This window comes from Argentina silus (assembly GCF_951799395.1).
Source record: "Argentina silus genome assembly, chromosome: 8".
Lineage (NCBI taxonomy): Eukaryota > Metazoa > Chordata > Actinopteri > Argentiniformes > Argentinidae > Argentina > Argentina silus.
Window position 1 is genome coordinate 24,080,859 of NC_139662.1, and position 22,642 is coordinate 24,103,500.

At 50.1% G+C, this 22,642-nt stretch overlaps 2 protein-coding genes across 2 annotated transcripts; one reads left to right on the forward strand and one right to left on the reverse strand.

The window, feature by feature from the left end:
• Positions 1 to 387: 387 nt before the first annotated feature.
• usp11 (ubiquitin specific peptidase 11) lies at positions 388 to 14,423 on the forward strand. Its single transcript, XM_083675002.1, has 21 exons — positions 388 to 545; positions 2,087 to 2,196; positions 2,462 to 2,592; positions 3,488 to 3,605; positions 3,969 to 4,114; positions 5,105 to 5,166; positions 5,409 to 5,508; positions 6,418 to 6,591; positions 6,922 to 7,080; positions 7,308 to 7,532; positions 7,834 to 7,917; positions 8,207 to 8,301; positions 8,429 to 8,635; positions 8,770 to 8,882; positions 9,224 to 9,706; positions 9,805 to 9,875; positions 10,580 to 10,692; positions 11,029 to 11,178; positions 11,464 to 11,579; positions 12,021 to 12,109; positions 12,381 to 14,423. The coding sequence occupies exons 1-21, from the start codon at positions 436 to 438 to the stop codon at positions 12,552 to 12,554; spliced, it is 3,030 nt and encodes a 1,009-aa protein (XP_083531128.1). The 5' UTR covers positions 388 to 435; the 3' UTR covers positions 12,555 to 14,423.
• Positions 14,424 to 15,742: 1,319 nt separating this feature from the next.
• On the reverse strand, positions 15,743 to 22,621 carry LOC310808118 (ER membrane protein complex subunit 3). The gene is made up of 9 exons (XM_083674817.1): positions 22,521 to 22,621; positions 22,017 to 22,195; positions 21,640 to 21,697; positions 21,449 to 21,542; positions 20,727 to 20,831; positions 18,772 to 18,853; positions 17,779 to 17,858; positions 17,297 to 17,379; positions 15,743 to 17,000 (listed from the first exon to the last, which is right to left on the reverse strand). The coding sequence occupies exons 2-9, from the start codon at positions 22,169 to 22,171 to the stop codon at positions 16,872 to 16,874; spliced, it is 786 nt and encodes a 261-aa protein (XP_083530943.1). The 5' UTR covers positions 22,172 to 22,195; positions 22,521 to 22,621; the 3' UTR covers positions 15,743 to 16,871.
• Between the last annotated feature and the right edge of the window lie 21 nt (positions 22,622 to 22,642).

Genomic DNA, 22,642 nt, shown 5'->3' on the forward strand with positions numbered 1-22,642 from the left:
GGAAGGCAGACCTTTTCTAACTGGTTTTACTTGGTTTCAGTTCCACCAGATTATCCAACTAAAAAAGCACCGCCAGGGAAGAGAGAATAAATATACAGAAGTCCAATATAATTTATCCTTGCGCCAGAAAGGTAGCTAGCAAGGATGGTTAGAACAATTATTTGTGACTTAATGCTTAATGTAACTTAACCAAGTATTGGGAACACACACACACACACACACTTAATACTGGAAACAACACACACACACACACACACACACACACACACACACACACACACACACACACACCCACACACCCTGCACGCCAGGGGATGTTGTCACCGTGTAAAGACTTCCTGCTTCCTGGATCCTCGGTCCGGTTCTGGGTCTCTGCGGCTGGGGGATCCGGACTTCAGCGCTTCTCTGGCAGAACTGGGACATTTATGACTTCTCATGGCTGCTCCAAGTCCAGCCGCGGCCACGGAACCTCCAGGGTTGGAGACTCAGCGGGTAGAAGTCGGGTCTCTGCTGCAGGAACAGGAGCTCCGCGCCGGGGACAGTTGGTAAAGCGACCGCTCGGCTCTCTGACACCCACACACCGACAACACACCGACCGACCGACCGACCGCTCCTTACACCATCCACACGACCGAGAGGATAATCTAACGTTATCTAACGACAGGCCGTTTAGCTCAGTGGTGATGAAAACACGCCGTGTCGTCTTGGCCGCGGTGGGTTTTAACTCGGGCTCTTCTACTCCATCACTGCGTTAGCTAGCGTTAGCGACTTAGCTCGCTAGCAGCTCGTTAGCTGACAGGACGTTGTTTTAGGAAGTTGCAGCTCCTGAATGATAAAGACAGATGATATCATGTTTGTTCATCAATGTTGATTTGAGAAGTGTGTTACAGATCGTCAGTTTTGCTACCATGGACGTTCCAGTTCGCTAGCTAGCTAACACCCTCACCCCAGTACCCAGATGCTAGGGCTAGGCTAGCCCCAGGTCGTTAGCTGTAGCCTGGCGGTGCTAACGTGGTTCTGATAAGTAAGCAAGCAGACCAGACTTACTTCCGACCAAGCCTAGTTAATCAACTTTACAACACCACGTACTTTCGGTTTTCCATTGCAAACCCTCTTCACTTTCGTTTTGGTCCTGATCCTGTCCTGTTTGTCGTGTGTGTATGAAGTTAGCTAATGCTATAAAGTTAATTAGAAATTCATTTGAATAATACAAGTGGTTTAAGAGGCAGGAGGTGCTGTAGGGATGAGCCAAGAGACAGCTGAGGAGAAGAATAGTTTAAATTCTTTAGATTCCTTTCACTTTTCAGACAATCCTTTATAGTTGTGCCATTGAAGGGGACCGTACATCACAGACTCCACCACCATGTAACAGCAAATACTACATTCAGAGAGGAGAGATTTGTGTACGTGATTAAATGTTTTACGGAAAAATATGTCCAGCCTTCCTTGAAGTAATCACTGATCTAGCATGATTAGATAAGTCAAAGCGAGATCTCCTCTGCCTTGCTTTCATCCAGTCATGTCAGATCAGTGATTTGTTCAAGGGAGGGAGCATTTAAACAGTGCCTGGGCCTCCCACACAGCTGGTACCAGGACCTGGGCCTCCCACACTGCTGGTACCAGGACCTGGGCCTCCCACACTGCTGGTACCAGGGCCCGGGCCTCCCACACAGCTGGTACCAGGACCTGGGCCTCCCACACAGCTGGTACCAGGACCTGGGCCTCCCACACAGCTGGTACCAGGACCTGGGCCTCCCACACTGCTGGTACCAGGGCCCGGGCCTCCCACACAGCTGGTACCAGGACCTGGGCCTCCCACACAGCTGGTACCAGGGCCCGGGCCTCCCACACAGCTGGTACCAGGGCCCGGGCCTCCTACACAGCTGGTACCAGGGCCTGGGCCTCCCACACAGCTGGTACCAGGGCCTGGGCCTCCCACACAGCTGGTACCAGGGCCTGGGCCTCTCACACAGCTGGTACCAGGGCCTGGGCCTCCCACACAGCTGGTACCAGGGCCCGGGCCTCCCACACAGTTGGTACCAGGCCCTGGGCCTCCTACACAGCTGGTAACCATGGCGTCCTCTAGGTACCTGGTGGAGAGACGCTGGTATGAGCAGTGGAAGGAGTATGTGGAGACAGGAGACCAGAACTCCTCCTCGTTCCCCGGACAGATTGACAACACCGAGCTGTTTGAGGGTGAGTCTCACGTCAACACTGTGTCATAACAACAGACCAGGGTCAGTGTCTGGTCATGGGGAGCTACATACACTGTAGGCTGTCCCACCTTGTTGTCCATAGTAAAGCTTGGAGTTGTGAGATTTTGTCTAAGATTACCAGAAGACGTTTTGCTGACACAATTGCTGAATGCTAGTCATACAATTTGTTATCCACAAGCTCTGAATAAAAAGTATTTAACATAGATATAATTAGACTTCTTCTACGTCTATCATCATGCCCCCAGAGCTGGACTCCTACCACCTGAAGGAGCGGTTGGTGGAGAACGAGGACTTCATGTTGGTCCCTGCTGAGGCGTGGCACAAGCTGCTGGCGTGGTACGGCATGGTGGACGACCAGCCTGCCCTGGAGCGCAAGGTAGGACCCCCAGGCAGGACCCTCCTCCCTCCTCCCAGGCAGGGCCCTCCTCCCTCCTCCCAGGCAGGACCCTCCTCCCTCCTCCCAGGCAGGACCCTCCTCCCTCCTCCCAGGCAGGACCCTCCTCCCTCCTCCCAGGCAGGGCCCTCCTCCCTCCTCCCAGGCAGGGCCCTCCTCCCTCCTCCCAGGCAGGGCCCTCCTCCCTCCTCCCAGGCAGGGCCCTCCTCCCTCCTCCCAGGCAGGACCCTCCTCCCTCCTCCCAGGCAGGGCCCTCCTCCCTCCTCCCAGGCAGGACCCTCCTCCCTCCTCCCAGGCAGGACCCTCCTCCCTCCTCCCAGGCAGGACCCTCCTCCCTCCTCCCAGGCAGGACCCTCCTCCCTCCTCCCAGGCAGGGCCCTCCTCCCTCCTCCCAGGCAGGGCCCTCCTCCCTCCTCCCAGGCAGGACCCTCCTCCCTCCTCCCAGGCAGGACCCTCCTCCCTCCTCCCAGGCAGGGCCCTCCTCCCTCCTCCCAGGCAGGGCCCTCCTCCCTCCTCCCAGGCAGGACCCTCCTCCCTCCTCCCAGGCAGGGCCCTCCTCCCTCCTCCCAGGCAGGGCCCTCCACCCTCCTCCCTCCTCCCAGGCAGGGCCCTCCTCCCTCCTCCCAGGCAGGGCCCTCCTCCCAGGCACCAAGCCCTTAATTCTAAGGTGTTACAGTGTGAAATGTAGTTGTTACAATCACTTTAGACAAATGCAGATGTTGTCAGTCGCTCTGGAAAAGAGTGTCTGGTAAAAGAGTAAAATGTCAATGTGTTATATATTACAGTGACATCACAGGAGGACTTGGAAAGAGTTCCTCAAAGAAGTGTTTGGACTCAGTTGACTGATAGATTTCTTCTTCTTCGTTGGTGTTTTCAGGTGGTGGATCTCCCCAGCACACTCAAGGTTGAGGTCTACCCTGTGGAAATCTTCCTGTGTCTCCATAGCAACATGGAAAATGTGGTCACTGAGCAGTTTAGCCGTGCAGACCATATACGTTAGTATATTTATATTAACTCTAGTTCAGATCATAGAAGTTAGTATATCTGGTTTTCATGTTCAACCTGTCCACATATTGTTTGTCTCAGAAGTACCTCAGAATGTCTTGTCAGCTTGTTGAATAAGTAAAATACTGCTGTTTTTATGAAATAGTTTTCAAGTAAAACACATACTGGTACGTATGGTGCTGTTCTCCCAGAAACAGATTAACGCCTAATCCTAGACTACCATGCATCCTCAATGGAGATTTTCTATTGAAAATATGATTCAGTCCAAATCCTCGGCTTATTCTGCGTCTGGGAAACCAAGCCGTGCTGTACTACCGTGTACTGACATCGTTCTGTGTTTTGCGTTTCCACAGATACGATTAAGAAGAGGATGCACCAGCAGTTTGAGGTGGTGGAGGGCTCAGAGACCCGGCTGTGGATGAAGAGCTCGGACACCAGCTGTGAGAGGCTGAGGAACGTCCACGTCAGTGTCCTGGACTCCTGCCTCAGCTCTGGCATGGTGCGTCTGCCCCCCCACACCCCCTTCTCCCACTCATGTTCTACCCCTCCACCCCAGACCCCTGTCTACCCCTCCACCTCAGACCCCTGTCTACCCCGCCACCCCAGACCCCTGTCTACCCCTCCACCCCAGACCCCTGTCTACACTGCCACCCCAGACCCCTGTCTACCCTGCCACCCCAGACCCCTGTCTACTTGCCCCCTTTTGCCCCTTACCCCATCAATCGGGGGTGCTCCTAGGCGTGGATGTTGGACCAGCTTCCTTAAGGGGGAATTTAACTGGCCCAAGACCAGCTTCTAGAGACAACTCCACCTTACTCCTCCCACCCTCCACCTCACCCCAGACCTCTACCTTCCCCCCTCCCCTCCACCCCACCCCAGACCTCTACCTTCCCCCCTCCCCTCCCCTCCACCCCACCCCAGACCTCTACCTTCCCCCCTCCCCTCCCCTCCACCCCACCCCAGACCTCTACCTTCCCCCCTCCCCTCCACCCCACCCCAGACCTCTACCTTCCCCCCTCCCCTCCCCTCCACCCCACCCCAGACCTCTACCTTCCCCCCTCCCCTCCCCTCCACCCCACCCCAGACCTCTACCTTCCCCCCTCCCCTCCCCTCCACCCCACCCCAGACCTCTACCTTCCCCCCTCCCCTCCCCTCCACCCCACCCCACCCCAGACCTCTACCTTCCCCCCTCCCCTCCCCTCCACCCCACCCCAGACCTCTACCTTCCCCCCTCCCCTCCCCTCCACCCCACCCCAGACCTCTACCTTCCCCCCTCCCCTCCCCTCCCCTCCACCCCACCCCAGACCTCTTCCTTCCCCCCTCCCCTCCCCTCCACCCCACCCCAGACCTCTACCTTCCCCCCTCCCCTCCCCTCCACCCCACACCTCTATCTGCCCCCCTCCCTCCCTCCCCCCCCTGCTGCCACCTCATCAGACGGTGTGTGAGGGCCTGGTGTGTTGTAACCTGCGTGACTGTGCTTGCCTTGCAGACGGTGATCATGGAGATGAGGAATGCAGACGGGACCTGGCCCAGCTCCAGACCGCAGATCATGTAGGCGCTGCTTCCTCTGTCTACCTTTGTCCTGGTTATTCTCCGCCTGCAGGGCTCGACTAGTCCTTTCACTGGAGAATAATTGGAATGTTTGTGTTCTGAAGTCCTCGTGATGACACTGAACACCCGAATCACTGAAGAAATGATTCAGAGTCATGTTGCGACATCAAAGTGATATCATATCTCTATACTGATTGTAAATGTTAATATGTATACATATCTGTCCTTCCATGTGCTTGTAGGAGGAACTCTGTGGAGGAGCAGGACTCGTACCGGGGTCAGGCGGGCGTGTGTGGGCTCACCAACCTGGGGAACACATGTTTCATGAACTCTGCTCTGCAGGTGAGGCCTCATTCAGAACCACATCCTGGTCTTGTGTCCCAGACCCATACGAAGCCCAGCCTGAGATGAAAGGAACCATGTTCAATGCAGAGTCCTAATCTGTGTCCAGGAAACCTCCCCACTGTTCCATGTTCCACCTTTTGATTTCATCTGTGTCTGGGAAGCTGACTGTGTTGCAGACTTTAGTCCCTCAGTAACAGCCCTCCCCTGGTCTCCCCTGGTCTCTGTCTCAGTAACAGCTCTTCCCTGGTCTCCTCTGGTCTCTCCAGTGTCTCAGTAATACTCCTCCCCTGGTCTCTGTCTCAGTAACACTCCTCCCCTGGTCTCTGTCTCAGTAACAGCCCTCCCCTGGTCTGTGTCTCAGTAACAGGTCTTCCCTGGTCTTCCCTGGTCTCCTCTGGTCTCTCCAGTGTCTCAGTAATACTCCTCCCCTGGTCTCTCAGTAATACTCCTCCCCTGGTCTCCCCAGGTCTCTCAGTAATACTCCTCCCCTGGTCTCCCCTGGTCTCTCAGTAATACTCCTCCCCTGGTCTCCCCTGGTCTCTCAGTAATACTCCTCCCCTGGTCTCCCCTGGTCTCTCAGTAATACTCCTCCCCTGGTCTCTCAGTAATACTCCTCCCCTGGTCTCTCAGTAATACTCCTCCCCTGGTCTCCCCTGGTCTCTCAGTAATACTCCTCCCCTGGTCTCCCCTGGTCTCTCAGTAATACTCCTCCCCTGGTCTCCCCTGGTCTCTCAGTAATACTCCTCCCCTGGTCTCTCAGTAATACTCCTCCCCTGGTCTCCCCTGGTCTCTCAGTAATACTCCTCCCCTGGTCTCTCAGTAATACTCCTCCCCTGGTCTCCCCTGGTCTCTCAGTAATACTCCTCCCCTGGTCTCTCAGTAATACTCCTCCCCTGGTCTCTCCAGTGTCTCAGTAACACTCCTCCCCTGACGGAGTACTTCCTGCGGAACGCCTACCTGGAGGAGCTGAACTTCACCAACCCTCTGGGGATGAAGGGGGAGATCGCAGAGGCCTACGCTGATGTCATCAAGCAGATGTGGTCCGGCAGACACTACTCTGTGGTCCCCCGCATCTTCAAGGTCAGTCAGAAGGAAGTGTGACGCTGTGCCCTTCTGCTAGGAGTCGAAAGACGCATGAGTCATCTAGAGTGACGGACACTTCTGGTCTGTCTGTTGTTCTTCAGTCATGTCTAATAATAAGAATAATAATACATTTTATTTGTAAAGTGCTTCATTCATTTGAACTGAACTGTAAATTGAGTAAAATAAAACAAATATCTATTTTCCTGAGGCCCTTTTTTGATGGTTCGATCAGTATGCAGGAACTAACTGCTTTCCTGAATGGTCAGTCTTATCAGTTGCATCATGGTGTGTGTGTGTGTGTGTGTGTGTGTGTGTGTGTGTGTGCAGACCAAGGTGGGCCATTTTGCGTCCCAGTTCCTTGGCTACCAGCAGCACGACTCCCAGGAGCTGCTGTCCTTCCTGCTGGATGGCCTCCATGAAGACCTGAACCGCGTCAAGAACAAGGAGTACATCGAGCTGAGGGACGCGGAGGGTCGGCCAGACCAGGTAAGGACCGACAGGAGGTTGACTACTGGAATACCACTGGAATACCACTGGAATACTACTGAAATACTGTGGTGTTTTGTAATGGCCCTCAAGCATTACTAAACCTACAGCAAACGTTGCAATTTCCTCTCAGATGTAACATCCTGTCCCTTTGTTTGTAGTGACGGACAGAAACTTGTTGAATCAGAATGTTGTGTTTTTCCTCACGTTGTCATCTCCTCTTTCAGGAAGTGGCGGAGGAAGCGTGGCGTAACCACCGGCGACGGAACGACTCTGTGATTGTGGACACCTTCCACGGGCTGTTCAAGTCCACCCTGGTCTGCCCCGAGTGCCGGAAAGTGTCTGTGACCTTTGACCCTTTCTGCTACCTGAGCGTCCCCCTCCCTGTCAGTAAGGACAGGGTGATGGAGGTCTTCTTCGTCTCTCTGGACCCTGTGGCCAAACCTGTTCAGGTGCGACAGACTCCCTGTTCCTCAGAGGAGATGATCTCTTTCATCTCAATGAGACTAACCCCGACCCTGACACTAACCTCGAACCTGAAACTAACCTCGACCCTTACCCTGACCCTAACCCTGACCCTAACCCTGACCCTAACCCTAACCCTGACCCTAACCCTAACCCTGACCCTAACCCTGACCCTAACCCTGACCCTGACCCTAACCCTAACCCTAACCCTAACCCTATCTGCATATAAATTAAGGTTAGACTAAAGAAGAAGAACAACAGTTTACTCCGTCTGTTATTCGTCTCCAGCACCGTCTGGTCGTCCCTAAAGCAGGGAAAGTCTTCCACCTGTGTGCTGCTCTCTCAGAGATGACCAGCGTCCCAGCCAATCAGGTGAGTTCAACCTGCTGTGAACACAGATCATTGTCTGGTATGGCAACAAATGCATCATTACCTTCAACTCTGCAGTCACATGACATATTGTAGCTGTCTGATACCAGTTCAAGCTTGGAAGTCTTAGAAGAGCGATGAATAACTGAAGATGAATAACTGAAGATTAATAACTGAAGAAAGAGGGTGGGGGGGGGGGGGGGGAGTGCAGGACAGATACTAAACCAACACACTGCAGGCCTGTAAAACACAGTCAGTTCCATGTCCGACGCCTCTGCCTGTCTTGTTTCAGATGGTTGTGGCGGACGTGTTCAACCACCGCTTCTATAAGATCTACCACGCTGATGAGGCGCTCAGCTGCATCCTGGACAGGGACGACATATTTGTGTACGTGTAAAACCAGCGGTTGGCTACTTGCCAAAAAACTGTTGTTCTTTTCTTATTAGCTTATCAGCTGCAGCATATCCTCTGACGTGTGTGTGTCTGTGTCTCTGTGTGTCTGTTGCCCTGCCAGGTATGAGCTGAGCGGTGGTTCTGTGGAGGAGGATGGGGAGGAGGTGGTGCTGGCCCTCTACCTGAGAGAGAGATCCCACTACAGAGACTACGGTTCTGGGAGCAGCAGCTATGGCACCTCCCTGTTCGGCCACCCCCTCCTGATGGCCGTGCCCCGCAGCCAGTGCACCCGAGAGGCCCTCTACCACCTCTTCCTGCAGAGGCTAGCGTGAGTCTCACATCCACGGTTAACTCCCTCAGTGCTGAGGGTGAATAAAGTCGCCCAAATGGTCAACATTCTGAACATCTGGCACTCTTTGGAATTCTTTGGCAGTTAGTGAGTTAAGCTGTTTGTTTTCACAGAAGGTACGTCAGACCACCTGATCACTCAGAGGAGGTGGAGGAGGAGGATGAGGAGGGTGGAGATGATGAAGATGAGGAGGAAGAGCTGTATAGGACCAATGGCGTGAGCGATGGTAATATGATCTGAAATGCACAAGAGTTCCTTCTCCTGATTTTTCCATCCCTGTTAGTGAAAGTGATTCTGTTACTCAGGTTCTCCCCAGGATGTTTGACCAGCGTGGCGCTGGAATGAGTTGTCAACACCCACCCATGTTTATTCATGTAATGACTGAATATCAGAGTCATCTGCTCTGTTGACGTGGCGGTGGAGCTGGGTGACCAGGTGGAGCTGGGTGACCAGGTGGAGCTGGGTGACCAGGTGGCACAGCGCCTCTCTTCTGTTCCCTGGCGCTGCCTTCGACCTCTGACACGTCTACCAAACACGTCTGACTCTGTCTCCTTTCTGACTTCACAGACGAGGACGACGCTGAGAAGCCCGGACCGTCCAAGAGAGACGCCATCTGTGACGGCGGCCAGGGGGACAGCCCACAGGACGGTGCCGCCTCCACGTCCGCAGCGACCCGGTCCAAGCCCGGCCAGGCCCAGGTGAGCGATGTGGACCAGGCTGAGGAGGCCAACAGCACCGCGGCCAGGCCCGGGGAAGACAGCAGCTCTCCAGCCTCCTGCAGTGCCTCCTCCTCCGCCTCTGCTACTGCGTCCACCAGTGCTGCAGTTACAGCGGACAGCCAGCAGGGGGCAGCCCAGCAGCCCTGTGAGACGGAGGATGAGGAGGATAAGGGTGTGTGTCCTCCCAGCCCCCCGGCCAATGAGAGGCAGGGAAAGAGGAAGAGCTGCCAGGCCAAGCGCAGGAAGCTGCTGTTCTCCATCCAGGCGGTGAACTCCAACGGAACCACGGAGAGAGGGATGGGGGAGGGGGGCAGCGCCTTCTCCTTCAGCTGTGAGTCTCACACACACACACACACAATGAATGGTGAATGGTGTTAATATGAGCTGTCCAGGTCCAGGTCAGGGTTTGATGCGTCTCTGTGTCCACAGCTCAGCCCTACGTGGCCATCGACTGGGACCCGGACATGAAGAAGAAGTATTACAACGAGAACGAGGCTGAGGTGTGTGTGTGTGTGTGTGTGTGTGTGTGTCTGTGTCTGTGTCTGTGTCTGTGTTTCTGTGTGTGTTTTTGTGTGTGTCTGTGTCTGTGTGTTTCTGTGTGTGTCTGTGTGTGTGATGTTGTGACATCAGTTTGAGCTAACCCTAACCCTAACCCAATGGAATAGTCACAAAAGTGCAAACAAACCCGCTCATCTGGCACTCAACCTCCCCTAGCCTCCCCTGGTGTTCTACCTCCCCCAGCCTCCCCTGGTGTTCTACCTCCCCCAGCCTCCCCTGCTCTCCAGCCTCCCCTGGTGTTCTACCTCCCCCAGCCTCCCCTGCTCTCCAGCCTCCCCTGGTGTTCTACCTCCCCCAGCCTCCCCTGGTGTTCTACCTCCCCCAGCCTCCCCTGGTGTTCTACCTCCCCCAGCCTCCCCTGCTCTCCAGCCTCCCCTGGTGTTCTACCTCCCCCAGCCTCCCCTGGTGTTCTACCTCCCCCAGCCTCCCCTGGTGTTCTACCTCCCCCAGCCTCCCCTACTCTCCAGCCTCCCCTGGTGTTCTACCTCCCCCAGCCTCCCCTGCTCTCCAGCCTCTCCTGGTGTTCTACCTCCCCCAGCCTTCCCTGGTGTTCTACCTCCACCAGCCTCCCCTGGTGTTCTACCTCCCCCAGCCTCCCCTGCCTCCAGTCTTGCTCTGTTTTCCAGCTCTTGTGTCTCGTCTCCAGAAGTACGTGAAGCACGGCAGCATGGAGGTCCCCCACCAGCAGACCACCGTGCAGCTGCAGGAGTGCATTGAGCGCTTCACCACAGTGGAAACCCTGGAGGAGGAGAACCCCTGGTATGATCCTCCATTTAAGACTCGCAACCTCCATTTTGTCTTCAGCATGACTGGCAGTCATTGGATGCTCTGTTTTACCACACAGAATTATTTCAATTTAACTGGAATGTTTCCGATACGCTCTGAATCTGAGCAGTTGCTAACGAACGGTACATTTTTTGGCCAAGGTTTACTAAGCTTGCAGGTAAATTGAGTAATTTACTGGAATTGACATTTAATCAGCTACCTGCAGACTACCGGCCACTCTGACACATCCTGCTGCTAAAACGTGTAATATGTCAGTTGTTGGGTTGCAGATGAGTTGTTGTCTCTGAAGGTCCGGTGGTGTGTTTCCAGGTACTGCCCCATGTGTAAGCGGCACCAGCTGGCTACTAAGAAGCTGGACCTGTGGTCTCTGCCGGAGGTTCTGATCATCCATCTCAAGCGGTTCTCCTACACCAAGTACTCCCGGGAGAAGCTGGACATCATCGTGGACTTCCCTCTCAAGTGAGTCAGGAACGTTAACGGCTATTGGTCTGGTTCTCTAACCTTCCCTCTCACTCATTCTCCTCCTCCCTTCCTCCCCCCTTCCTCTTCCCTTCCTCCTCCCTTCCTCCTCCCTTCCTCCCCCCTTCCTCCCCCCTTCCTGCTCCACTGCAGTGCTTTTACCTCTGATGAATGTCAACCATGGAGGTAGAAATCGTTCATTAGAATGAGCCGTCCTCCGATTTCTACCTCCCTCAGCCTCTGCTGGTGTCAACATGTTGATACTAACTGTTGTTGTTGTTTCAGAAACCTGGACTTCTCTGGCTGCCTCCTGAGGAAGGCGGGGACCAATGGGGAGCCGCCCAGCAGATACGACCTGATCTCCGTGTCCAATCACTACGGAGGCCTCAGAGACGGGCACTGTAAGACACGCTTTAAAGGGGCAATCTGTAATTAGTACATCCATTTTTTTTTTTTTTTTTTTTTTTTTTAAATGTTTTACTTAAATTGATGATATATACCTATTTATTCTTGAAGAGTATAATTTATGAATGTCTCATGTCTCTTAGTTCAACTGTCTTGCCTGATCAGAAACCAAAATAGATACATTTCAGTCCATTGTGAGGAAAAGGATCCTGTTGAACTCATGGATGGTCAGTCCTTGCATCCATAGCTCCGTCTATGAGTTTGAGAGTGGTAACATTTCTCCAGCCCCGTCCCTCTGCTGTTCACCAAACAAGTGGCGGGGAGCCCGCTTTGTTGTTGTTTGAATTACAGATTGCACCTTTAACAGATCATATTACAGTATATCATATGACATACTATTGAGGGTGAAATAGTGAGCTGAGTTCCCTGCTCCTCAGACACCAGCTACGCCCGCAACAAAGACAACGGCCAGTGGTATTACTTTGACGACAGCAAGGTGACGTTCGCACGGGAGGAACACATTGTGGTGAGTAGCAGCTGACACACAATTATTATAATTCTTTATTTGAAAAATACCTTTTGTTGTGCCCCTCTAAAAAGCATTGATTTTATGTACTGGGACAGTGGTGTACTGGGACAGTGGTTTAACTTCTGTCAAACCAGACCAAACTAGAAGGCCCACTAGACCAGTTGGTGGTCAGATCATGCAAGTCATTGTGTCCCATAGAATGGGTTCTTCCTTGTAATGTAATAACTTTCCTCTCCTTCTCTCCCTCCCTCTCCCTCCTCCTCTCCAGACCAACGCTGCCTACCTCCTGTTCTACCAACGACAAGACAAGATCCGTCAGCCCACCCTGCCCACGCCATCGGACAGCGCCTCCTCTCCTGCCCAGCCTGCTAATGATGTCACTTCCCCCAAACACGACGGGATGGACGGTGCCACTTCCTGTGTCAACATGGAAACAGACTGAAGCAGATTTCTCTTTTTTGGTTATTTTTGTTATTTTACTCTGAATTGCTGTTTTTTTTGGGGGGGGGTTTATATTATTTTGTTTCTTTTCTATTCCAAAAAAACTTGAACCTTCTGCCTCTCTTCTGCATCGAACAAGGAGTGAGAGGAGGAGCTCCAGCTGTCAGCTGATTCTCAGGCGGGTGCAGAAACAATGAGAGATGCAATTGATATGTTTTCTTTTCTTTTGAAAAATGGAGTGAATCTGGGAGGGGGGAGACCGATGTATTAGGACCTCCAATGATGATGATTATTATTTCTGGTATTGCTTAATGGCAGAATACATCAGCTAGGTATGCAGTGTCGATCAATGCTGATGCCAAAAGGACCTCTTAGTGATTGGATATAGTCACAGACTGGGTTCAAATAATATTTGAAATCATCTCAAATACTTATCTATGCTTTTTTGAATTTGCCTGGTGCAATGGAACCAATGGAATAGTCACAAAAGTGCAAACAAACCCGCTCATCTGGCACTCAACCTCCCCCAGCCTCCCCTGGTGTTCAACCTCCCCCAGCCTCCCCTGGTGTTCAACCTCCCCCAGCCTCCCCTGGTGTTCAACCTCCCCCAGCCTCCCCTGGTGTTCAACCTCCCCCAGCCTCCCCTGGTGTTCAACCTCCCCCAGCCTCCCCTGGTGTTCTACCTCCCCCAGCCTCCCCTGGTGTTCAACCTCCCCCAGCCTCCCCTGGTGTTCAACCTCCCCCAGCCTCCCCTGGTGTTCTGCCTCCCCTGGTGTTCTACCTCCCCCAGCCTCCCCTGGTGTTCTACCTCCCCCAGCCTCCCCTGGTGTTCTACCTCCCCCAGCCTCCCCTGGTGTTCTACCTCCCCCAGCCTCCGCCCATCTGGCACTCTAGGAAGTCTCAAGCAAACGCTAAAGTATTTAAAAGTATTTAAAATACTATTTGGACCCAGGTCGGCATAGTCCATCATGATTTAGCTGGTTGAAGACCTATGAATTGTGAATATCTGCGCTGTGCACCACTATCTATTGTAATGCACTGCTGCAAAAATGACCTCTAACCTTTGATCCACTGCTGTGCTTCTCAATTCAACTCAAACTGTAGGCTGATGTCCTTGAGGTTATTGAATAGAATAGAAGGCATTTTTCGCTCTACACATTGCTCCTAACGGTAAAGCACGACTTCCGAGGTTAACTGACTAGACTAAATCTGAATAGACTAAATCTGAATAGACTAAATCTGAATAGACTAAATTGAATTGCATTTCCCTGTTTCCCTCCAGTGATGTCTTTGCATGAGGGACGGCATTAACAGAGCGATGCTGCAGGAGCCCTGGTACTGGTACTGGTACTGGTACTGGTAATGGTACTGGTACTGGGAACAGACGGTTTCAACACCACTTGAGGTTGTGGAGTTATAGCTTTGTATCTTTTCTCTTGTGATCCATTATTTATTTATTTTAAATTGAATTATCAGAGCAGATATTAGTGTTACCTCTTCATTTACCCTCAAGACGGCGTCGTGTCGCTTCTGACCATCTTCCACTTCTTGTTTTTGAGCCGTTTTCTCCACTGTTATCAGTTAAACCTGGTGCGGAACATCAACAGAAACAGATGCATATTTTTCAGATTCAAATAGAATTTCTATTCTCTCTTATCGCAATGGAATGCAAATCAATGAACGTTCCAGTTTAGATATAACCGTTTTTTTCTTTCTTTTTATTCTGTGCAATTTCCTAACGAGGAGGAGGAGCCGCAGAGGAATACAGCCACGTGCTTTCTGGGTAGAGCTCTTAAATGGTTTTTAAAGCGCGTCTGTACAGTATTTTTGTATTGTAATAAATGTAATCTCTTTGATCATCTGGATCAGATGCAGGGGGACGGGGTGACTCATTTAATTCACTTTGTTAATAATAGATGGAATATTTTATTGTAAACTCATCTTTTGATATCAATTGATGATGATGATGATGATGATGATGATGACGGTAGGCATGAGTTAGATGTTACACTTTCCTGTGACATCCTGGCTTCCCATGTATCTTTTTCACCCTGAGATTTGAGAGTAGGATCGTGTTCAGTAGGCAAAGCGTTTTGTAACGGAAAAATGAAAAATCTGTGTTCTTATTGAACAAATTCAGGTCATACCTCTTCCGTTTCTAAAGGGTTTTTGCCGCTCCGAGCCTATTGAACACCCTCTGAACTCAAGCCCTGATCTGGAGACGGAGTTGTTCATTTGGCCTTCCTGCTACAATAACATCGAGGTCTGCATAGGTTTGAATTGTTACTTACTGCCTCAACGTCCTGAAAAAGGACAATCTGCCATTTCTACGTCAGAATCACATTGATACACCATGTTCTGATACACCATGACCAGGCACAGTTTTGTATTAAGGAAAACATTTGGGCTTTTATTGTAGAAACTGAGTGCATTAGCATTGAAACCTACAACAACACAACTATCTTCTTCATCAACACCTGTTCCATCTGACGTCTCTGTTCTGTCCACCAGCTGACAGCGTTCTGCACCTCACTTCTCTGATGTAGACACGTTATTGGTGCGCTGGCCAATGGCCCAACTGATCTTCTTAAACTGTACACAGCCAGTATGATCCACTCACCAACCTATATTCTATATGTGTGTGTGTGTGTGTGTGTGTGTGTGTATATATATATATATATATATATATATATATATATACACACACACACACACTACAGGATGTTGGAGTGCACTGGAGATTAGTACACACTTACTCATGTGAGGATGTTTATATTTGGGAAAGGTAAAAGTTTTCATATTTATATCTCAATGAAAATGGGCATTTCACACTTGCATTGTCTTCCCTTTTGTTCAAAGTGGCTTTGACACAATGCAGTGATGTTGCTGCTTTGCAATGAATTGAGTTTGTGAAATAAACTAAAGTCCATTAGTCTGACTCGATTTTGATTATATGACTTCTGGCCATAGATGATGACTGATGAACTACCAGTGGAGGCAGAAATCAGGACTCATTGTAATGCATGGAATGAGGAATGTTATCAAACATCTGTACTTCCGGATTCCATTCCTTGCATTACAATGAGCCCATTCTCCGATTTCTACCTCCACCAGCCTCCCCTGATGATCTCCATGTGAACGCTGTCTCCGGTTTATGTATTAGAAGAAAAGAAGCAGGTGACAGTGACATGCACATAAGTTCATTTATTTCAAAATCTCCACAGGCAGTTAGATGGTTTAGACAAAATGGTTTGTTTTTCCTTTCCCCATATAACATATGCTGGCATGATTTAAGGAGACAAAATAAAGCTTTAACCAAACTATATCTCAGTTATCAGTACTGGCAAAAAGTGAATATTTAGGCAAGAATGAACACGTAATGTGACCTGTCTGCGTCCCCCCCTCCCCTCCCCTCCCCTCCCCTCCCCTCCGGCCAGCAGTTGTCATGCCAACGACAGAAGTACAATACAAAGCAATCTTTAAGATCTTCGACAAACAAAAACATCATAATAACTCAAAACAAACACAAGCAATGCAGACTATAAGAGATTGAGGCGGTGGTTCTCTCTCTCCCGCACACACACACTTATATAATAACCTAAAGATTAGTCACTTTTAGCCTCATAATTGTACAAAGAGGAGTCTGTTGTCTGAAATCAAACCATCAAAAAAAGATGTTATGTGGAAAAACTGTTTTAAACAAAGTCTTAAGAAGAATCACCCCAGCGGCTGCTACCAGTCACTGCTGCCTGGTCCACAGCGACGTCCAGTAAGGCCTAGGAGTGGACAGCTGACAAAAACAAAGCTTCAAATGACGACATGCATATTCTACATTCAAGTTACGGCATAACTTATTCACTTGAAACAAAAACAGAACGAATCAGCAGTAGTCATTACATAAACTCACAACTATTTGGTTAGAATCTGCTTCATTTAGTAGTTTTATTGCCTTGGGCCAACGAAAATATACTGTTAAGGTATCACAATGATAATTAAGACATTTTTTTTTTTTTTTTTTACAACTGCCTTTGAGAACCATGAGGATACGGTGTATCACAGCCACTGGCAGGCGCTGGAGCAGGACTTCTGGGAAGAGTTTCCTGAAAGCTTCGTAGCTGAAGCAGCATCCTGACCCCCCAGATACAAATCAATGTTTCAGATCAATCTTCTGTGTGGGGAAGAAGTCAATTCATTACATGTACATGCAGATCTATGCTGGTCTAGGGGAGGAGTAGGTCTGGATTGTCTAAAAGAGATGAAGTAGTACTTTAGCTACAAAGCTTTCAGGCAAAGGAACCCAGTTAGGCAGAAATCCCCTTTAGAACATAGTGGTTTTTAACTCTTGACTAAAAAGACCACCAAAGTTCAAGTCCCGTGACATCAGCTCATCCTCCACGTTCTCCAGAGCCCATTTGTGCTCCACAATCTCCAAGGCCTCCCACTCGCTCTGAAGAACATGAGACCATGAATTACTAGATTACAGCCACTACTCACAACTAATACACCCCACATATTACAAACATTCAATTCATTTGACTTCTAGAAAGTATCCATTTTAACCACATAACACCATAGTCAACACCAGGCTCAAGTTACAGTACTCCAGTTAAAGTACTACCAACGCTTCTTCCTCCAATATGTGGTACAGTCTTAGTGTAAGCAGAGCTACTGTAGCTGATGCTGTCTAACAGAGCCGTGGTGTCTGTCTGTCTGTCTGTCTGTCTGTCTGTCTCTCTCTCTCACCTTGAAGGCCTTGTTGGGGTCAGGTGGCATGGCCATGGCAGCTCCGGTCATCTGATCCTGCATGATTCTCGATTGGTCAGCGGCTGAAACACAAGAACAGGGATGAGATTAGCCGCGTGGCTCCCTCCTTCTCCATAGACTAACGCAGCCTGTTCTAACCCTCTTCTAACCCTCTTCTAACCCTGTTCTAACCCTGTTCTAACTCTGTTCTAACCCTGTTCTAACCCTGTTCTAACTCTGTTCTAACCCTCTTCTAACCCTGTTCTAACCCCGTTCTAACTCTGTTCTAACCCTGTTCTAACTCTGTTCTAACCCCGTTCTAACCCTGTTCTAATCCTCTCCTCCTCCTCACTCTCTGATCTGCACTGATCTGAGAAAGCAGGATGGGTGAAAGCAAACACAGTAGGCATACAACCACCATATTGCTTTCACCTATCCTGTGTTTCCAGAGCCGTGCAGATGAAGGGGAGGCATCAGCTTACCATTGTCCTGTCCTAGGATCAGGCTGTACATGCTCCTCAGGCCAAACACGTTCAGGAAGTACCAGGAGGCTGAGCTCACCCTGGAAACATCAAACACACACTCATCATCTAGGAACATCAAACACACACTCATCATCTAGGAACATCAAACACACACTCATCATCTGGGAACATCAAACACACACTCATCATCTAGGAACATCAAACACACACTCATCATCTGGGAACATCAAACACACACTCATCATCTGGGAACATCAAACACACACTCATCATCTGGGAACATCAAACACACACTCATCATCTGGGAACATCAAACACACACTCATCATCTAGGAACATCAAACACACACTCATCATCTGGGAACATCAAAAACACACTCATCATCTAGGAACATCAAACACACACTCATCATCTAGGAACATCAAACACACACTCATCATCTGGGAACATCAAAAACACACTCATCATCTGGGAACATCAAACACACACTCATCATCTGGGAACATCAAACACACACTCATCATCTGGGAACATCAAACACACACTCATCATCTGGGAACATCAAACACACACTCATCATCTAGGAACATCAAACACACACTCATCATCTGGGAACATCAAAAACACACATCATCTGGAAAGGGCTTAATAAAAAAGTGTGTTTCCAATTCTGCTTTATTTATGAAATTAACAATGTCAGGAACAACAGTCAACTGTAAAGGCATATTCAATAGAATTCAATAGGAAATAGAACGGAACAGAATTATCAATGCAATTGAGGGGGAGAACTATGTAGGCAACTACAATGTAGCATTGATTACTTTATCTTATGATGACTGATGGATAGATGATTCACTTACTTAGACAAATGGATTTGTTGTAAGTCGCTTTGGATAAAGGCGTCTACTAAATGCCACAAATGTAAATGTAAATGTAAATGTAAATGTAAATGTAAATGTAGGCTGATACTATGTATGCTTCTAGAGTACCAGGAGGCGTCCAGAGACTGCAGCTCGATCCCTCTCTGCAGCATGGGTTTGAACCGCAGCGTCAGGGGGAACGGCACCTTGGCTGTGGAGAAACAACAGTGTTTAACACCATTTGATTGGTTCCTCATCCTCACTACTAGAAACCTGTCAACAGCTGCAGCACACAGGAGGCCGTCTACTGGACCACAACAGGTGCTGTTATTGAGTCATTCCATATTAAAGATATGACACAGTTTATTCGGCTGCCATCCTTTCCCAATGTATACAGTCACCTGTAGAACTACAAGCGTGTCCAGTTTCCACCTGAGGCTGACAGGTCTTCTACCTGAGGCTGACAGGTCTTCTACCTGAGGCTGACAGGTCTTCTACCTGAGGCTGACAGGTCTTCTACCTGAGGCTGACAGGTCTTCTACCTGAGGCTGACAGGTCTTCTACCTGAGGCTGACAGGTCTTCTACCTGAGGCTGACAGGTCTTCTACCTGAGGCTGACAGGTCTTCTACCTGAGGCTGACAGGTCTTCTACCTGAGGCTGACAGGTCTTCTACCTGAGGCTGACAGGTCTTCTACCTGAGGCTGACAGGTCTTCTACCTGAGGCTGACAGGTCTTCTACCTGAGGCTGACAGGTCTTCTACCTGAGGCTGACAGGTCTTCTACCTGAGGCTGACAGGTCTTCTACCTGAGGCTGACAGGTCTTCTACCTGAGGCTGACAGGTCTTCTACCTGAGGCTGACAGGTCTTCTACCTGAGGCTGACAGGTCTTCTACCTGAGGCTGACAGGTCTTCTACCTGAGGCTGACAGGTCTTCTACCTGAGGCTGACAGGTCTTCTACCTGAGGCTGACAGGTCTTCTACCTGAGGCTGACAGGTCTTCTACCTGAGGCTGACAGGTCTTCTACCTGAGGCTGACAGGTCTTCTACCTGAGGCTGACAGGTCTTCTACCTGAGGCTGACAGGTCTTCTACCTGAGGCTGACAGGTCTTCTACCTGAGGCTGACAGGTCTTCTACCTGAGGCTGACAGGTCTTCTACCTGAGGCTGACAGGTCTTCTACCTGAGGCTGACAGGTCTTCTACCTGAGGCTGACAGGTCTTCTACCTGAGGCTGACAGGTCTTCTACCTGAGGCTGACAGGTCTTCTACCTGAGGCTGACAGGTCTTCTACCTGAGGCTGACAGGTCTTCTACCTGAGGCTGACAGGTCTTCTACCTGAGGCTGACAGGTCTTCTACCTGAGGCTGACAGGTCTTCTACCTGAGGCTGACAGGTCTTCTACCTGAGGCTGACAGGTCTTCTACCTGAGGCTGACAGGTCTTCTACCTGAGGCTGACAGGTCTTCTACCTGAGGCTGACAGGTCTTCTACCTGAGGCTGACAGGTCTTCTACCTGAGGCTGACAGGTCTTCTACCTGAGGCTGACAGGTCTTCTACCTGAGGCTGACAGGTCTTCTACCTGAGGCTGACAGGTCTTCTACCTGAGGCTGACAGGTCTTCTACCTGAGGCTGACAGGTCTTCTACCTGAGGCTGACAGGTCTTCTACCTGAGGCTGACAGGTCTTCTACCTGAGGCTGACAGGTCTTCTACCTGAGGCTGACAGGTCTTCTACCTGAGGCTGACAGGTCTTCTACCTGAGGCTGACAGGTCTTCTACCTGAGGCTGACAGGTCTTCTACCTGAGGCTGACAGGTCTTCTACCTGAGGCTGACAGGTCTTCTACCTGAGGCTGACAGGTCTTCTACCTGAGGCTGACAGGTCTTCTACCTGAGGCTGACAGGTCTTCTACCTGAGGCTGACAGGTCTTCTACCTGAGGCTGACAGGTCTTCTACCTGAGGCTGACAGGTCTTCTACCTGAGGCTGACAGGTCTTCTACCTGAGGCTGACAGGTCTTCTACCTGAGGCTGACAGGTCTTCTACCTGAGGCTGACAGGGTAGTCAGTGTATCCTGACCAACAGAACTTACTAATGACGAAGCCAGAGAACGCCCAGTTGATCCATCCTCCAATCACGATCATGGGAAGCACGTTGGTCAGGTTCCCTTTCATCATGTCAGTCAGCATGCTGGTATCTGAACAGAGAAAGAAAGGTGTTTGGCTGAGTAGCACATGGCTGAGTACCACATGGCTGAGTACCACAACGTTCTCTCATGTCTGAATATGTCAGGTGAGATGAGCAACTTTAGAAACTGAAATGGGAAGAAAGCGCCAGTAAAGACCAACTCACCATTCATGGGTTAGCCCTAACCCTAACCCTAACCCTAACCCAACTCACCAGTCATGGGTTAGCCCTAACCCTAACCCTAACCCTAACCCAACTCACCAGTCATGGGTTAGCCCTAACCCTAACCCTAACCCAACTCACCAGTCATGGGTTAGCCCTAACCCTAACCCTAACCCAACTCACCAGTCATGGGTTAGCCCTAACCCTAACCCAACTCACCAGTCATGGGTTAGCCCTAACCCTAACCCAACTCACCAGTCATGGGTTAGCCCTAACTCTAACCCTAATCCAACTCACCAGTCATGGGTTAGCCCTAACCCTAACTCTAACCCTAATCCAACTCACCAGTCATGGGTTAGCCCTAACCCTAACCCTAACCCAACTCACCAGTCATGGGTTAGCCCTAACCCTAACCCTAACCCAACTCACCAGTCATGGGTTAGCCCTAACCCTAACCCAACTCACCAGTCATGGGGTTTTTGGGGACGACTTTCCTCTTGACTATCTTGAAGAAGCCAGTTTCAGCATCGTTGAAGTAATGCTTCCGCATGGCAAACGACTGATAACAGAAACACAACGGAACGGAACAATCAGAACAGGAAAAGAGACATTTTCAAAAGTAATAACAATCAAACCTGTTTGGGGATGTACTTTACCTGTTTGGGGATGTACTTTCCATTTTCTCTTAAGATGCGGCTTCGCAGAAGCACCTGACTGCAAAAGTGACATTAAGATGAAACTGGTTACATACATATATATATATATACACACACGGTGATATTAAGATGAAGGTGATATCAAGATGAAACCGGTTACACATAAAGCCACAAACATTTTGCTTCCACTTTGGCACATCAAGGAACAACAGTAACAGCTGAGATCAGACAGTACATAAATATTGGGCTTTTAGGACAGAGGACAGTACACACACACACACACACACACACACACACACACACACACACACACACACACACACACACACACACACACACACACACACACACACACACACACACACACACACACACACCTGTCGGACACCTGCTCCAGGTCCACCTTCTTGTCGCTGTGGAGGAGTTGTGTGACGTAGTGGCGAATGATGCCGACAAAGAAAGTGATGAAGACGATGGGTAAAACCACCCACATCCTGATGCTGGAGTCCAGCAGCAGCTCTGGTCCAGCCATGCTTCTGTCTTTGGTTTAACAGTTCTGGGAACAAGGAAACACAAGGTTAACCATCAGCAGCATCCTGGGCCAGATGAAGCCGCCGTCCTGCGGCTGCGGTGTGTGGAGGTGGTCAGACGACCGGACGAGCAGCAGAAACCTCCGTCAGCAGCGATCAGCAGCGATCAGCACCGGTCTGACTCCCGACGAGGCCTGCCGACGCCTGCCACTAAGACACGACTACCTAACTAAATATATAGTTAAATAATACGTCATGCAACTGAAGCTAATGTGAATAAAGACAGACGATAAAGACAGACTATAAAGTTAGACTACAAGTTTAAGATGTTTAAAAACTCTGGAGACGTACCGTGTTTCCACGTCTCACCTCTGACCTCTGACCCTCACAGGGATTCCACCTCGGTTGAAATATTCAAAAAAGTATCCATTCAACCTATTGATATGTTGTTGCCGTCTAACAAAGCCTTTCAA

Coding starts and splice junctions, on each gene's coding strand:
- usp11 (XM_083675002.1), top strand. CDS start 436: ATGGCTGCTCCAAGTCCAGCCGCGGCCACGGAACCTCCAGGGTTGGAG. Junction 4,115..5,104: donor CCTGCCTCAGCTCTGGCATG/GTGCGTCTGCCC, acceptor CTTGCCTTGCAG/ACGGTGATCATGGAGATGAG. Junction 11,179..11,463: donor ATCGTGGACTTCCCTCTCAA/GTGAGTCAGGAA, acceptor TTGTTGTTTCAG/AAACCTGGACTTCTCTGGCT.
- LOC310808118 (XM_083674817.1), bottom strand. CDS start 22,171: ATGGCTGGACCAGAGCTGCTGCTGGACTCCAGCATCAGGATGTGGGTG. Junction 21,698..22,016: donor CTGGAGCAGGTGTCCGACAG/GTGTGTGTGTGT, acceptor TCACTTTTGCAG/TCAGGTGCTTCTGCGAAGCC. Junction 21,543..21,639: donor GAAAGTACATCCCCAAACAG/GTAAAGTACATC, acceptor TTCTGTTATCAG/TCGTTTGCCATGCGGAAGCA.